This window comes from Ammospiza caudacuta, chromosome 3 (assembly GCF_027887145.1).
Source record: "Ammospiza caudacuta isolate bAmmCau1 chromosome 3, bAmmCau1.pri, whole genome shotgun sequence".
NCBI classification, from domain to species: Eukaryota; Metazoa; Chordata; class Aves; order Passeriformes; family Passerellidae; genus Ammospiza; species Ammospiza caudacuta.
The window spans coordinates 8413032-8430005 of NC_080595.1; the positions used below are offsets into that span (position 1 = coordinate 8413032).

Genomic DNA, 16974 nt, shown 5'->3' on the forward strand with positions numbered 1-16974 from the left:
AAGAGAGCTTATTAAGTCTCTCGTCTGGAATCAAGCTAGAGCTTCTCCTTGCTAAATACATCACATGAATGTTAATTTTAGACTGCTGAGAGCTCATCAATTTACACTTCCCTGTAATAATTTTTTAGTATTTAAATTATGGGAAGACACCAATTAGTATCATGGACACCACACTATCTGAAATAAGAACACTGTTAAATAATGCATGCAACAAATTTTTATACAAGTAGTAATTAGATTTCAAGGATTACTTGAATATTATAATAGTAATTTCATAGCTGTTACCATTACTTTTAATAATAATCTATTTAAGTGGTGATCAGACTCAAAAGAAGTGTCAAAGAATGAGTTCTCATATATCTTCATTTTTACAAACATATTACATTATGCCAATTAACCAGCAAATAACAAAATGCAATTAACTCTCAATGAGTTACAAAAAAGGTATTTTAAAACAACACAGAGCCAAAAAAAGTTGCTGTGGTCTAAGCTGAGGATGAGGAGCTGCTGATCAAGTTTAAAAATCAGCTTAGTTATGAAAATCTTCTTAATAGGAACTTATGTGACCTACCAGATTGGTATTTTTATCACAAAGAATTTATAGGATAATACCCATTTTCCTGGATAACCTCAACCGACATCACAATATCTGAATTTTATGCTCACGTAAGCATTAAGCCTTTTTAATGGTGACAGAAACTCAAAGCACCAGACTGAAGATAAATACAAAACCACTTGATAGTTACTTATTAGATACTGGTGTATGGTGGCCCTGGAAAATTTACAGCTGACTCCTTCCTTGGAAAGATGACAGTGCAGCCCTTATTAGAATTGCTCATTAAAGAAACATCTATTCCAGAAATGAAATGCCAACAGAAAAATGAGGGGAAAAGAAACAGATGAGAAAGATGGAAATAGATGGCCTCAACCTTTAACCCTGTGTCAGGAATTTATTCTGCCTTTGAAAACATTTGGTTTAGTCTTCTGACTCGGATTTTACAATCCTTCAGTCAAACACCTGTTGGTTAATCCCTTGCTATAATCTCCCTGGGATCACCTCATGGGGAGAAGGGCTGGTGGAGATGCTCGCAGCCCTGTGCAGCAGGATGAATCACTCCTTGGACTCTGAGCAGGACAGACGGGGGCTCAGGACAGGGGTGACACAAGCTGGCACAAGACTAAAGGACCTCCTCCCCAAATCGAAAGCAGACCAGAGGAGCTGTGCTCCCTCCCTGCACTCTCCCTTAAGAAAGGGATAATATGCTTCTATTTCCTATACACACAGCCAATTTACTCTACTTTTTTTATTTTCAGACTTCCCTTTAGCAACACATAGGGAAAAAAAAAACAAACAAAAACCCATGCAATGTTTTGTCATTACCAGGCCAAAAGCTAAAAGTAAGCCTCAGTGGATCCTACAGCAGCAAGATTTACCCCAATGTAATAATGATGTTTAAAATGTGGTGAAAATGTGCATTTCCACCATCTAAATCGCCACAGACATTCTGCACTTTTATGGCATTTGGTCTGTTTCTCTCTCTGCTTTTAAAATTAATGCAAGTACAACTTCATAAGAAAACTAAGAGTTGCTTTTATATTTCTTCTCAGAAAGGACAGGGGACATAATTTTAATGAAATCAAGCTAAGATACATCATACAGCAATTGGAATATATATACCAATTGGAATTCAGAGTTTCACCTTTCTCCTTCCACTTTATTTCTTCTTTTTTCCTCCCTCCCTTAAGTTTAAAATAACATTTAAATATTAGTTTTTGTTGTCAAAGAGCAGCTTATGTTGCCAATGTAAGTCTCTCAGAACAAAGCCCAACCCTGTATTACTGCAGAGTAACAGCAAGGAGGTAACACAAAGGTATGCACAGACCATAACATCTTCAATTCCTCCCATATGTAGCCTATCCCACAATTATCCCTCAAAATATTTGCGACAAACATGAAAAATCCTGTCTCCTTACATCCATCTGCAAAGCCTTGTTTTAATTTTGTGGCTTGGAAGGTTTGTAGCACCACATCCAGCATCCTTGTTCACTCTGCAGGCTGCAAACACCACAATTTGTGGAGAGCTTCTTAATGAGGTGATCTTCCAGAAAATCTACTGAAAAAAGTGGCATTTCCCCCTTAATCCCCTATTCTGGAGCTATCTCAGACATAATAAGATAGTAATTAAGGGGAAACTGGACATGTAAATGGTGATCCACTGGTATGACATAAAAATATGACATACTACAGCCTAAAATAGCACTTTGTACCCTCTGAACTATAGATTTGTCTATAGATTACTTCATATTTTTTTATAATTTTCCCCCAAACAGATAGTAAAATTGTTTTTAAAAGGAAAAAGAAACAAAAATGTAAAAAAATTGCTAAAAATCAAACTGATCTGGCTCATGTTTGTGTGTTACTAAACAGCTCCTAAGGATGTCTGGAGCTTGATACTCCAGTACCTCCCTAATGCCATGGGAGGGATGTAAATCCTCAGCCCTCCTCCCAAAACAGTTTTATTTGAGAAACTTCATGCTCTCAGTATAAATGAAAGCATTTATTGAAATCGAAGAGAGTAACCCAGGGATCCATGGGGATATAAACCTTCACAACCTTTGCTTTCTTAGACTGATTAGCAGTTCTTAAGCTTATTAAAGGTGACAGGGATCTCTTAGGAAAATATATTAGGGATTTAGGATCTCGTAGGGAATTTTTTTTCTCAGAGTGCCTGTGGGCAGACTCTCACTTGTTTTTTTAGTTCTTACAAAAATTTGGCATTGGTTGCTGCCTATGTCTTTTTTCAAAGATGGAATCCCTCATTTGAATCAAACTTCTACGTCAAAGATCCATTGTGAGTGGATTTGTTGCCAGCACTCCTTAAAACAGGAGCACATGAAAACCCAAGTTTTGCCTGCTGGCACTGTGCAGCAGCCAAATTGCCTTCCCAAGGCTGTGACTTGTTCAAGCTGAAACATCCACAGCGTGATGGGTGGAGGTGGAGCATTAGGAAAGAGTCTGGGGAGCAGGCAGACTTTTCCTCTGTCCAACACTCTTCCCATGGAAAGCAATCTACCCTTTGCCAAGACCTCAGGAAAAGCATTGCTTGTTTCTTCCCAGCTTCCTTTTCATAGGAGTAAAGGAGTGCTCTGCAGTGATGAAAACAAGAATGGACTGCTCCCCACAGAAGTGTGAACACTGTCCTAAGGATGAGAGTGCAGGTGAGCAACCTACACATCTACAGGCGTCTGGAGCACAACTCAGCCCACATCCTCAAACTGGATATACTCAGCCAACCTCCAGCAAATTGCTGCATTTCAATTTGTAGGAGAAACTGCATCCTCAGCCAGGGGTTTCTGAAGGGAAAGAATTTGTTTGTATGGATCCAAGATGAGGAAACAGCGAGTTCCTTCTATACTGCTTCACTGGGACAGTTCAATGTTGGGTGCACAGCACAGAAAATCATCTTGGCCACCAGGAATGAGGCTGACCCACTTTTCCACCTAGACATTGCCTTTATCTAAAGGAATATGCATGGATAAAGGGGAAAACCCCAACAAAACCAGAAAGATTAAAGCACAGTTTTATGGGGCTTGTGTGTACTTTACATTGCAAACACGTCACCACCCACAGTGTAATTTTAGCAATGCAACTGCTACCAAACATTCTTGAAAATACAGACACCTGAAGCTAGATGCAGGGCTGCCTTTTTAATTATTACTCTCAGGCAGTGCATCTGAAAGTCTGGAAAGAAGGGAAGTACTTTTTTAATTGAGAAATGAAAGACATTTCTTAAAATGTAAACAGTACAATCAAATAGAGGCTGTATTCCCCGCTCCAAAAAAAACTCCAAAAAGCAGCCTCAGAAAAGCCAGGCATTTTATCACAAATGCATTTAAATTTATTTCCAGCAGTGAAAACAGCAAACAATTACAGAAAAAGCATCTGCTGCAGTGTATAATGTTTCAGTAATGCAACAGCTACCTTTGAGAAAAGCATTGAAAACTTCCCATAAACTCACTATTCCTATCAGAGATCCTTTCCAGCTTTCTCTGCTGGCTTCAGGGAACCATATTTCTCACCTGCTGAGACTTCTCTATTAACTAGGCCAATTCTAAAATAAAGTGAACTACTATTCTTTGTACCTCCCAATTACTGGTAATTTCCATATAGTTTCATCATAACTTGCTTGATATTCTAAAATAAATGTACCAAACAAAAAAATGTAAACAAAAATAAGTATATTAAACAAAAATATATCTATGTAAAAGATCAAGATTTAAGCCAATGAATCAAGGACTAAAATGCAAAGCTTGCCTCCAAGTTCAAAAGGGGGATCAAAACTGAGAACTGAGGGAAAGCTTTATCTGAAACCAGATTTCTATTCAGCCAGTTCTAGTGCTCATGGAAATGGCATCTGCATGTTCTTCTGAACAACGGAACTGCAGTTCAAGTAGAAGGGAATACAGCAACCAAACTGAACTAGATTTTACCTTCTGAAGCCTATTCCAGATCTACAATCATAAAAAAATTTTTAATAAGAGGTCCTTAAAACAGAAGGAACAAGCCTAAATATTTCTGCCTTCATTTCTCCCCTCCTGAACCTGAATCATCTAATTAGTCAATGCTCAAATTACCTCATCTAACAATTACTATATCTTATGACTTATGTCATGCTACATTGTTACATGATAATGGCTTTTTAAAAAAAATATTGCTGTTTAGCATAAAATAATTGATAGTTTGGGTTGGAAGGGATCTTACAGATCATCTGGGTCCAATCCCCCTTGGGAAATGTTCCACTAGACCAAGTTGCCTAAAGTTCCATCCCACCTGGCCTTCAACAGTTCAAGACATGAAGCATCCTCATGTTTCTTTAAAACATCCTTATTTTAAAAACATTAAATTGTACAAATAATCAAACATACAATCATTTATTGGACATAAATGGAAAAAAAATCCATATAGGTTATTGTTTAAGGAAAAAAAATCCCCTTTGTAGTCTGCATGTTTTCTCCATTCCTCAACTTTTTTCTCTGAATATTGAACTACTTGTTTTTCCTCCTTCAAATATCATGCTCACTTCTTTCACAACGCCAACCAAAAGCCAGTTAACTGCTAGTGATGGATTACCTTATGATTACAACAAAGCAAGAGACTTACAATAACCATTTCCTTCCAGTTCCTTCAGGCCATGTAAATTTGCAAGTAAATTAATAAACCAAAACGGTGGAAGCAAAACGCAAGGGAACTAAGACAATTTCCTGCAACTCCAGCAAGCTGGCTTGGCTTTTTTATTTTTTTTTTGGCCAGTCTTGGACATCATGGCATCTTTCTTTCTTTCCCTCTGGATGGAAAATTTTGCCAGACCCCTATTTTTCCCTTGCTGAAATAACAGCAGCGTGTTTAAGAGTTAGTGCAGAAGGGAAATCACAATTTCAGGTTTTGGCCCACAGGCTCTAAGGGCTGTGCACAACAGTATCCCACTTCCCAGGACACCAGCATCCAGTCACAGCCAAAGCCTTTGGGTCTCTGTTATTTAACACAGTATAAATATATTGGAGAGATAAAATGACTAATGAGACATCTGATAGGAAATATCACTGTTTGAAATACCATAGTAATAGGGAAAAATGAGTAAGAATAAGTGACATCAAAGGTGTGTCTTACCATAAATTCCAGTTGAAATACAGGGAAAGGCCTGTAAAACATATGAAAGGAAAAAAAGATCAGTGGGATTTCTGTTTACCATACTTTTTATCAAAACTAAGAGTGTTTTTAAATGCCTGTTTTTTAACACCCAGAGATTATATGTTACAGCATTCATGGATACAGCAGTCAAATCACAGGCAGTTTCATGTCATTATATGAAACATATTCCATAGGTTTTCCTTGCTGCCACATTAATAAAACTGCATTCTTTTTCACATCTTGAGCTACAAGCAACATTTGAACACAGACTCATTCTTAAAATTGCCTTTTGAGCTAAAATTTGATGCTATGAGCTAAAAATGAACACCATAAGCTACTACAGTAGCAAAAAACAAAGTCATATCATCTGGTTAGAGTTAGAAAATATTTCTTCATCAGTAAAATAAGCTTGGCCAGCTTAGACTATGTTATGCCTCTTTGCCAAGTCCTCATTCACTATAATCTCATTTTTTGATTCAGTTCTTGACCTCAGTTCTTTTGGATGTGGTTTATGGTATGACCCAACACAGCTGTACTGCTACAAGCCAAAGGTTTGCAAACTGGCACAGGGGGAGGAACTGGAAGATGCTGGTGAAAAGAAAAGAGCACATTTTTGGGGCAGCTTGGACACCAAAGAATACACATCATGCAACTAGAAATATTGCAGACACTAGAAATATTGCCAGGAAGAACAATAATTTGCATTTCTGCTAGCTCTATGTGTTGTCTTGAGATTTGCATTTCTATGAGCCAGAGTCAGATTTCCACCAGGAAAAAACAAAGCTGATGTTTCAGGAGAGAGGCAATTTTCTTGGTGTTCAGCTGATACGTGGTATCGCCTTTGCCTCCCACCTCTGGACTGACAGCAGGCACAGCTCAAAGGTATGAGAGCACCTGGGACCAAAGTCTCAAATATCCACCCCGAGGCTCCCTCCAGATCCCCCAGCAATGAGTCATCATACAAAAGAAAGAAATTCTTCTTTACTTAATCACACAGGAAAACATTATTCAAAGCTAATGCTTGCTTTATATTTAACCAGGGAATTAATTAGGGAATGGTGATTAAGAAAGGAGAGGTCTAATGGAAAGAATACATCCTCCCCTCCCCTCTGAAAATACTTAACTAAAATAGAGTGGAAGAGAATTATAGTCTCATTCCTTCTCATAGCCACTACAACTTACATCCTGAAAAGTACTTAGCTTTGTAGTTTGTACCCAATAAATCACAAGAATCAGCTCTTTAAAGAAATGAAGAATAGAGTAGAAAAAAGAAAAAACAACCACCACATGGCTACAGAGCTCAGGCTGAAGAGGCAGCAGATACTTCAACAATCAGAGTGAAACATAAAGGATGATTTTGTTCAGTTTAGAAAAAGATCTCAAAATTCACCACTGTTGCAGTTTCCACATGTTAAGAGGTAATTGCTCCAAACAAGAGTTTTGTTTTCTATTCTTTGCAGAATTTGAGTAACAGCATGGGACTCAGACACTCATTTGCCTCAGAAAAGGAGTAACAGAGTATTCATGGCTCCTTCTGTTACTGGCCCCACAACCAGGTAAGGGGAGAGTCCTGCAGCACCTCCAGAGCTCCATCAAGCCCGTGGCTCCTTGGGCAACACCGCACATGGTGTCTCTGGGACACATCTCCACTGCTAACTTCAGATCCCACATGTGTGACAGAGCCACCCACCCACCTGGGGGACCTTGGGTGGGGTGGCTCTGCATCCCCCTGGCAGCAAGGAGCAGCAGCTCCCCCCAGTCACTGCAGGTTCCTCCCTTCTGCACAGGAAAGGGCTGACAGGGCTCTGAGCAAGAGCACAGATCCTTAAAGTTCTAAAACACCTCTAAGTTCACAGAGCCCTTACATGAACCTCCTTAAAGCCTTGAGAGGGACCTTGAAGGGGTCTACAAGACTGGCTGCTGCACTGTGGGGCAGGCTCAGCACACAGTGCCAACATCTGGCACCACAGCTGGATATTGGGGTGCTAGAGCCAAGCACCTGAGGGCTCCAGGGGAACAAGCTTCTGTTGTCATTACATTGCAAGGGTTCCATATTGTCAGAGTTTTGTACCTCCTTGATGTTTCTTGTAGGCATCTCGTCTAGGCACTGACTCTTCCTTGTCCTCACAGAAGCCAGTTGGCTCCAGATCCCTCAATCACCCAATCCACTCTTTTATAACACTCTTCTTACTGGCTACAGGTGTGGCCTGTTAACATCAGGCCTGCTCTTAATCTTTAGTAATTGGATCAGCTGCAACTCTTTAGGCGATAAGATTGCATTCTATACCACCTTCATTTACCCAAACTGTATCCCCCTACAAGCTTCCTTCTCATTTCTGCTCAGAGAGAGGAGATGAGAACAGCACTTCCAGCTCTGCATGGCAGCCACTTGTCAAGCTTGCTCATCTCCACTCACAGAGTAATGTGTTCTGAGGCTACTCAGCAAGCTCTGGCTGGCAATTTGTGTGTTCTGTGTGTTTCTGAACACTTTAAAAATTCTTGTGTAGGCACAATCATTACCTTGCTTTCAGTTTCTGTCATGCAGCTGAATGAAACAGATCTGGAATGGAGTTACAAGACTGTATCAAATCCCATCAAGTTCCTTTGGAATATGGGTCTATGCCATAACTCAGATGAGCTCTGCCCTCTCCCTCATTCAGAGATGATCACAGCACATAACCAGCAGATGTAATTTCATAAAATGTGACAGTGTTTTTATTCATTCAAGAAAAACCCATGCCCGAGATCACATATCAGCCCTGTTTCCTCTTGGCTCCTAGGGAGACAATTTAGTCTAGATGCCAGGTTGAAATTACTGGCAGAGCAGTAATGGGGAATTCACAGCATGGATATCAACATACTACAATATTTGGCTTATGGACAAAAGATGTTAGGGTTTCTAACCTTTTCTGTGCCTAATTAATAACAACTTAATTATGTATCCGATTTCAATTAAAAAAATCCATTTCACAGTAGGTAACATTCATTTGTATTTCCACAATAAAAACATTTATCATCTTAATTTGTTAATGGTAACCACTAATTATTTATGAACTTTTAATTTATTTGCTACCAAAATAGCATATTTGCTTTATTTGGGGACTAATAAGAAATGCTACCCTGATAGCACTCAAAGCAGACACAACTTTGAAGTTAAACACAAGTAACAAAGGCAGGAGCTTCCTACTGCTACTGTGCTTTTGCAATCATCTAGACAAAGAGGCCAAATTAAATCAGGTCTGTGAATACTGTAAGGCTGAAATTGATTTAATTCCTGTAGGAGAGAAATGTGGGCTCTCAGCCTCTGGTTCTTTTTAATCCAATGTGTCTCTACCAAGGCTGCAGCAGCAGTGCTAATTAGGATGAAATGTAATGCAGCTTTATGAGGAACATTTACAACAGTCACCATGAGGAGGCCAAGTTGGACTCTGAGACATTTCAGTAAGAAGCACTTGGGTATTTAAATGCTTAAGGGCTTATTCTACATCAAGGGGTTCTAGTTCACACTGAGCTGCAGTGTATTAATGGTTATACATGAGATGAATACAATTACTAAGTCTACATGACCAGATGCCTCCTACTGCAGCCACAGTTCCTAATTGCTTACACAGAGCAAGGACTTTCTTCAAATTAAGTGCTCAGCATTCTGAACTGTCTCCCAGTGTCATTTCTGCCACAACCAAGCCACATGCAAGGTAAGCACTTTTCTTCCAGCACATAACACAGCAAACAAAAATAACAAACGCAAACTCTTCTCTGATTTCACTGCATCATCTTATGAAGAGGATTAATTCTCCTGTTTGAGAGCCATTCCTTCATGCACCTTGCGTTACTGATATTCTTGTTCATCAGCCTAAGCTCCTAAAAAGCTTGTGCACTTTAGATGCTTCCCAAAAAACTCTATGCTCTATGAAAACACTGAACTTCGAAAAACATGATAAAACTAGAAACTTCAGGGACTATTGTACATCTTTTGCTGCGCAAACTATTCACAAGGTGCCTATACACATACTTAAGATCAGCAACATCAAACACTCAAGTCAAATTTTGCTGCTGTTACTAGATCAAACTTACAAACCAAATCATTTAATAAACTACTAACTATAATACTATCCTTTTGCCTTTTAAAAATCCTTCTACTGCTCTCTGGAAGAAAAATAAATTAAAATCTTATGCTATTTTCCAGCCTCTCTCCTGAAATTATTTCTCTTTTGGTCATAATTCTGAACCATAATTTAGCAAACAACAGATTTTGAAAGCAACTATCATTCAAAGGAAATTCTCTATTCATAAATAGATAATTCCAACATAATTCCCTATCCTGAACATGAAGAGAAAAAAAAAAAGGAATAATTGAATATGACAATATTTAAGCTCAGTTTTCATGACAGACAATACTAGCATTTTTTTATGTCTTTAAAGAATAGAAAAAGCAATTTCTAGTCGTCAAAAATAACCAATGTCTTGAACACAGCATGTCACATGCCAGGCTTTAGGCATTTGTACAAGCTCCCTCATTCACATGCTGGAAGGTTCCCTTCACCAGAGTCAAACACTGGGCACCCAAGTGCCAGGAACGTTGGAGGGAATTTTTTGGGTGGAAACATAAACATTCAACTATTTCAAAGCCTAAAAGTTTACAAACCAGGTTCTCAAAGGCTGCTGACAGCTAATGAAGTGCTGATCAAGCAACTAGAGCTGAAGCTTGGATTCAGACCCAACATAATACATCCTTTCTGTGTTGTGGTTTAAGGCTCTCCCAAAGAACAAGTTTAGAAAATGATATGCAGCAATAATCAAATTTAAGTCAAAAATCCAGCAGCTGTGTGGCAAACCAGTGTGTGGTGAACCTGTCACAAAGCTACTGACAGCTGATTGAAGGACCACTATGCAGTTAGAACAACTTGCAGCAAGTGCATAAGGAAATTCAACACAGCCCAGCAAACAAACATCTGTCAGGGTTCCAGAGGATCTCCACAGGTCTCCCCTCCATGCTGGTCCCACTGCCTTAGGTAAGTGTTTACCACAAAGGTTGAGGACTTCTTCGAGTTTGTTTGTTTACACAGACAGCAGCTACTGAGAGAGGCCACTTAAGAGGTTAAAATGGCTAGAAATAGTACCTTTAAAATTTCCAGTTTACCAAACTAAACAGATCAGGTGCTGCAGGGGACAATCATCCTCTGATGACCTGTTTGCTGTGTGACAATATTCTTATTGTTAAGTTATGCGTCTCAGTTCACATATTGAATGTCAATTCTTTTTTTTTTTTACTGAAGTAATAAAAACCTTCAACCAAATGACATTTGTTCAACAATGTGTGGTGAAAAAATATTGAGGAATGACTACTAAAAATTACAAATTCTTTTTAGCATCTGTATATTCTAACTTGACATGAATTTAAGATAGATATCTTCTTTTTTGAAGACATTGCAACCAGATGCTACAATGACCTACACGAGACAGTAAAGCATTGTGATGTGGAATTAAATTAAGATGGTTCACTACTTGAGGAAATCTCACTAAATTAGTTTTAAACATTTTTCAAATTTAGAATCTTTCAGTAATAAAAAGCAATAGCTCAACTGCTGGGATAAAGGTCTGGACTGCAATTGAGTCAAAGACCCTGATTTCTCCACATACAAACTCAGTTGTGGGGTGCGGTTTCTTCTCCCTAAACTATTTGAATATTTGTAGTTAAAGTGAAAAACTTATGGGGGGACTACAAATTAACAGTTTGGTACATATTTTAAAAATCATCATATTTAGAAACACTGAGACATGAAGCCAGACTGCTCAAAGCAGGGTCACCCAGGACCAGTAAAGGCTGGAATATCTCCACAGATGGAGACCCTACAATGTCTGTGGGCAGCCTCTTGTGCTGTTTGACCAACCAGAGCGTCAGTCAGTCAATTCCTGTGTTTAAACACCGGCCCTCCCAGCTCTCTGCTCTCTGAACACTCCCCTGGGTGCTTTGTTCCCCATCATCTGAGTCACTAATGAAGATCTTTAATTGCATTGGCCCCACAGTCAGCCCCTGCGGTACAGGACTGGTGACTGGCTCCAGCTGGACCTTGTGCCACAGACCACCACCCTGGAAATCACAGCAACTCAGCCAGATTTTAGTCCACCTTTTGCACAGTAAAAAAAAGAATTAGAAAGAAATAATTGGGCTTATAAGACAGCATTTGCCTAGGATGTTTAGAAGCCATTGCAGTTGAAATACCAATTAAAGCAGCAAAAATGCAGATGATAAGGAAAGAATAAAATATCAAATGCAAATTTAGAACAGATTGATTTTTTTTCTTTCTATACCATCCTGTGCCAAAGCAGGCTTGAAATAAATGACAAACTGATTTTGAACCACATCTGTGATGTGCTTTCAGCCCCAGCAGAGAACAGTTATGAGTTTCCTTCATGCTGAGGAGCAAGAAATTAAAAATCATTCTTCCTTTTTCAAGAACAGAAAGGAACATTCAACTAGCCTCATGGTGCTACAGAGCAGTTTCTACGTTTGCCTCTATAGTACCTGAACTCTCAGTGTCACTTTGAGAAGAAGAGCTTGAAAATGTAAATTCCTTTGCAAGAACAATGCAGATACAGCCCTTAACCCTTTTTTTTTTTTTTTAATGAAGGTTATGGACTATTTTCCATAGACTAATAATGCTGTTTAATCATATTAACTGAAAAACACCTGTTGTATGAAGGGATTCCATTCCTTCAGTCTGCCAAGGCACCTGCACAGAAGGCTTTGAGCATGCCTTCCCCACTGACATATTTCTACTCACAAGATCCTGCAGTATCCACAGACCTCATCTTATGTGTGTATTACTAAGGGGAAAGCTGGGATCCAGTTTCATCTCTGCTTTCCAATTCCAGGCTGGACTTCTGGCCTGAGGTTTTCTCTACAGTTAATAGAGAGGGTAATTTGACCTGGTTTAGGTCAAATGAATGGCTCTCATGGGGAGCTGCTGACTACAGAGCAAAGCTAGATTTGCAAGCTAAATTTAGGTGAAACAGATCCTTCCCTCAGAACAGGAAATCATATGTACTCACCAGGAAAATTCAGGAACACTCACTCTCTCTCTTCTGAGTCCTCACCACAGGAATATTATTCCATTGATTCACTTTAAAATTACTTTTAATGAAAAATGTTGAGCCAGATTTCTCCACCTTCATGAGACAAGCAGGGCCTTCCAAGTTCAGCAAATTCCCTCTGTTTCTCCAAAGAGTCAACTAAGAATTACACAGAACCCTCAGTTTTGTGCATTGGTGTGAGAATCAGATGTGCTAGACTCAGGGTAGGCTCCAGGTAAGTCCAGGGAGATTTCCATCCCAGGAAATGCCAGTGCTGAGCCATACATGGTGCTCAGAGACACAGGCACTGCAAGCCTGGCCCAAGCCCACAAGATTTGGTAGGAGAGGACACACCTAATGCAGCATCAGCATTTCCAGCATCCACATAATTACCTCCTAGCAATTTCTTAGTGAGCTCAATTTTAGTGTCTTGGTCCCTCATTCAAATCAATTTGTGCCACATCTACAGATCAATAGTAGCTTTACATTTATAATATTTTCGAATGAAAAGAAAAAGGAATAAGAAACCACAAGACTATATATTGATATAAAAGCTTTAGAAAGGAGATACTCAGCAACAAAAGTATTTACTGACAACAGTGACAATTACTTCATCCTTAAGACTAGGTTAGCCTGTTCTTACTGCTTCATTTAAACCAACACACTCAAGGAAATACCACTGCACCTCTACTGTGGTTTGATTCAGATCTGAGCCAACCTTGCAAGAAAAAGTTATTAAATGATATTAACACAGCAGTGAGATCATACTCTGACAAACAAGAATAATGAGGTAAATTAAGGGGAGATGGATATTGAGGCTTTCCACTAAATGTCCTTAATTTTGAAGGTTTTAGACGTACCAACTTCTGAACCTCAGTGCAATTTTAGTTTTTTACTATTTGCGATATTTATAGCTTCCATTTATATAAAGTAATTTGTAATTTTAATGCAGGTCTAATAGTTTCAACTGCCATTGACACAGACTGTAAAATGAAAAAGGGAGAATACCTTGTTGAGTGAGATGCTATTTTATATCATTCCTGCCACCCCAACCATGGCAATACAGTGGGTTAATGCCATATTTGGATTCCAACCTTGTCAACACATCAAAGATCCTCCCAGGTGAAGAGGAGCAGGGCTGTGCAATTGATCTCCCCTAACCTGTAACGTCTGTGTCACTCTGGTCCAGGGTGAGCCACTGCAATGCATGTTTCTTTTTGAGAGAGGTAAGAGAGATGCCTTGAAGAAGTACACGATGATGAAAGGTATGAGACAGGCACAGACCTTGGAAAATGTCAAGGGAGATCACAGTCAAAACTGCCTTCTTTATCCAGAATAAATAACAGCAGTTGTGGATTATGTGGCTGCAATTCTGTGGAGGAGGTCTGGTGACATAAATCACAGTAAAGACAACTTGAGACTCTTTTTAAAGACCAAGGAGGTTATTCATATTTTTAGGTTACATTCTCCTATTCCCAGGCACAATCCCTACAGGCATTTCCATGGCCATTGAGAGTCCCCCCAGTGCACTGTTTTTACCCTCCCTATTTATTGTCTGCTGTTACCCCCACACCATCATTTTTTCCTTTCCATCCTTCTGCACTCTCCTCCCCGATCACAGACTGCCGCCATCCGCCCCGCTCCAAATTCACTGCTTCCATTATCACTTCCCTTGCAGCTGGGGCACATCTGCTCTCAGATCCACTTTACCATTTTTCCTGAGGCTTTGCCTTGCTCTCAGCATTGCTGGAATGCCTGTGCAAGGAAAGCAGCAGCTACAGGAATCTCACCACCATCTGCGGCTTGATTCAGAGCCATTGCAGGCACCAAGAAACCCTCAGCTTCAGCTGCAGTCCAAATCCTATTACCACTGGTTTTTCCTCTTTCAAACTGCTGTTGAATGACACAAATAAACAAGTTAAACTCCACCAGTGTTACCCAAAACAGGTCAGCAACTCTGGATACCTCATTTCTGGCACACTGGGTTTGGTTCAGAAAACAGAAAACACCACACTTGCTGCCTGAAAGAAGGTTCTGGAAAAATCAGTGGCAATGTCTTCAACAGGGCACTCAGAAAATGAGGAGTCCTGAAGAGAGGCCAATCCAGGTTTGCAGGTTCTGGCACATTTCCTCATTCTGAGTAACCCCAACAGTGTTTCTTACCAAGTTGAATGAATCTGCACAACACTTTCCTTGGCATCAGCAAATGTGTTGAGATTTGTCGCAATAAAACTTCAATGTCAATGCAAAAAAGGCCGTCACACATATGGGAAAAGTAGGAAAAAAACCCCCAAAATCTTAAAAAATATGTCTATTTTCTATTAATTCCTTCAGCTTTCATTCTCTTACAGACATATATTCCTTCTCTTGAAAGGTGTTGCTGCAAAAAATACAAATTTAACAATTTTAAATGGAACTGTGACTTTAATTTTCTATGTCCTCCTGTTTAATATAATGATCTAGACAGGGTTTTTTTTATTGAATTCAAGTAACATAATGACTTGTCAAATTCTTCCTGCTTTCAAACATTCTGTATGGAAATAACTGGTATGTATATTTTTAAAATGGCAAAAACAGCAGAAGTGAATAACAGGCATAAAGATTTTTCTCTCTTTTTAAATACATATTTCCCAAATGAAGAACACTGCACAGTGCAATCAAAATGAAACACAAAAATATAGCTATCACTTTGATTTCCCTTTATTTTCTGGTTGAGTTAACCCCAGATGCCTTTTTCATTAAAAAGAAGAAGAAAAAATAGGCATATTGAAATCTCTGTTCTGTTGCTTTCCTTTTTTTTTTTTTTTAAAGGAAAGACAGACATGAGAAGGTCTAAACCAGAGACACATTATTATTCAAGAAACATTGTAAGGAATAACCACTTGCATTACTAATAGTTATCATTCGTGTAAACTATTTACCATGAGAGACAAAAGCAGATTTTATAAATATATATATATACATACATACATATACAGCTATGTTTATATCAAAAGATACCAGCTCTGGAGAACAAATATAGCACACAGAAAAGGGGAAAAGCCAACAAAAAACCAGCCAATACCAAAAGATCCCAAATCAGGGAGGAGAACGAAGGAAATTAAGAACTTTTACCTGAAGATAGTAAAGGTTTAGCATGGTTACATGCTTTATAGTTTCTTGTTTTCAAATACCTTGAAGAGAATTAAGAATTAACTGAAAGGTTCCATACCATGTGCCATGGTAAAGACTGTATAAAAGCAAAGGGGGAAATGTTGGTAGAGTACTAAAGCCCCAGTTCTTTTTGCTGTCTTTTCTCCAAGCATCTATTGATTTCAGTTTTCAGGGCTCTAATTGCCTCTTTTCAGACTGATTTGAAGGCATTAACATGCATAAATTTCCATTTCTGCTCTTGGGATTTGTATGCCCAACACTACTTGTTATTCTTCCACAGTCTGTTCCCCTGGTTCTTCTACTTTTAAGGTCTACTCCAACAGAAAGCTTCTGTCTTGCATTAAAATACAGTTATGAAATTCATAACTAAACAGTACTTTAAACCATATTGTTTAATCTTATGACTTTTCCTCTGACAAGTGTGAAAACGTGTGCAATATGACAGAAGGTTTGCTATAGTAATTGCATGATGTGATTGAATGAGAGAGTAACAACCACAGAAATAACTGTCTTGCTGAAATTACTGCAGAAGGTAAGTTGCTCCTGTACAGTTTTAACTCATGCACCATCTGTTTCCACAGTCCTTTAAATGTTTCTTCAACTAGTTAAGGGATTTGATTGTTGTTCCTACAGGCATTGCCACATTTTCTCTGACCTTTTGCACATTGTACCTTGGAAAGTGCACAAATCCCTCCATCCCTTTCTGCCCTTCCTCCCCTCAAACCCTACAGACTGGGACTCATTTATCCATTGCCCACACCTGACAGACCTCCCACTCATGTTTTCTAAATTCTTCCCACATTTGCTAGCAAAGAGGAGATTACATATGGGCAAAATGCGTAGGTCCCTTTGTGTATCCAGTAGATGGAGACACAGTGTTTATTTCCCTAAAAGTTGACATTATTAAACAACAGTTCAAGAACCAAGTAATAGCTAAAAATTATTATTATAGTCAAGAATTACCTAGTTGTGAAAACAGAAATATATCTAAATAATAATCACATTGTAGAGTTGAATTACAATGCTAAATCATTTGCAATATAGCACTAAGTAACACT

At 38.9% G+C, this 16974-nt stretch overlaps 1 protein-coding gene across 4 annotated transcripts in view; it reads right to left on the minus strand.

Moving 5' to 3' along the window:
• The window catches only part of MACROD2 (mono-ADP ribosylhydrolase 2), an 846867-nt gene that overhangs the window by 269310 nt on the left and 560583 nt on the right, over positions 1-16974 (minus strand). For all 4 annotated transcript variants that reach the window (XM_058802883.1, XM_058802881.1, XM_058802884.1 and 1 more), the window contains one exon: positions 5669-5699. In XM_058802883.1, coding sequence (XP_058658866.1) covers positions 5669-5699 — 31 coding nt within the window. The remainder of the gene's footprint in view (positions 1-5668; positions 5700-16974) is intronic.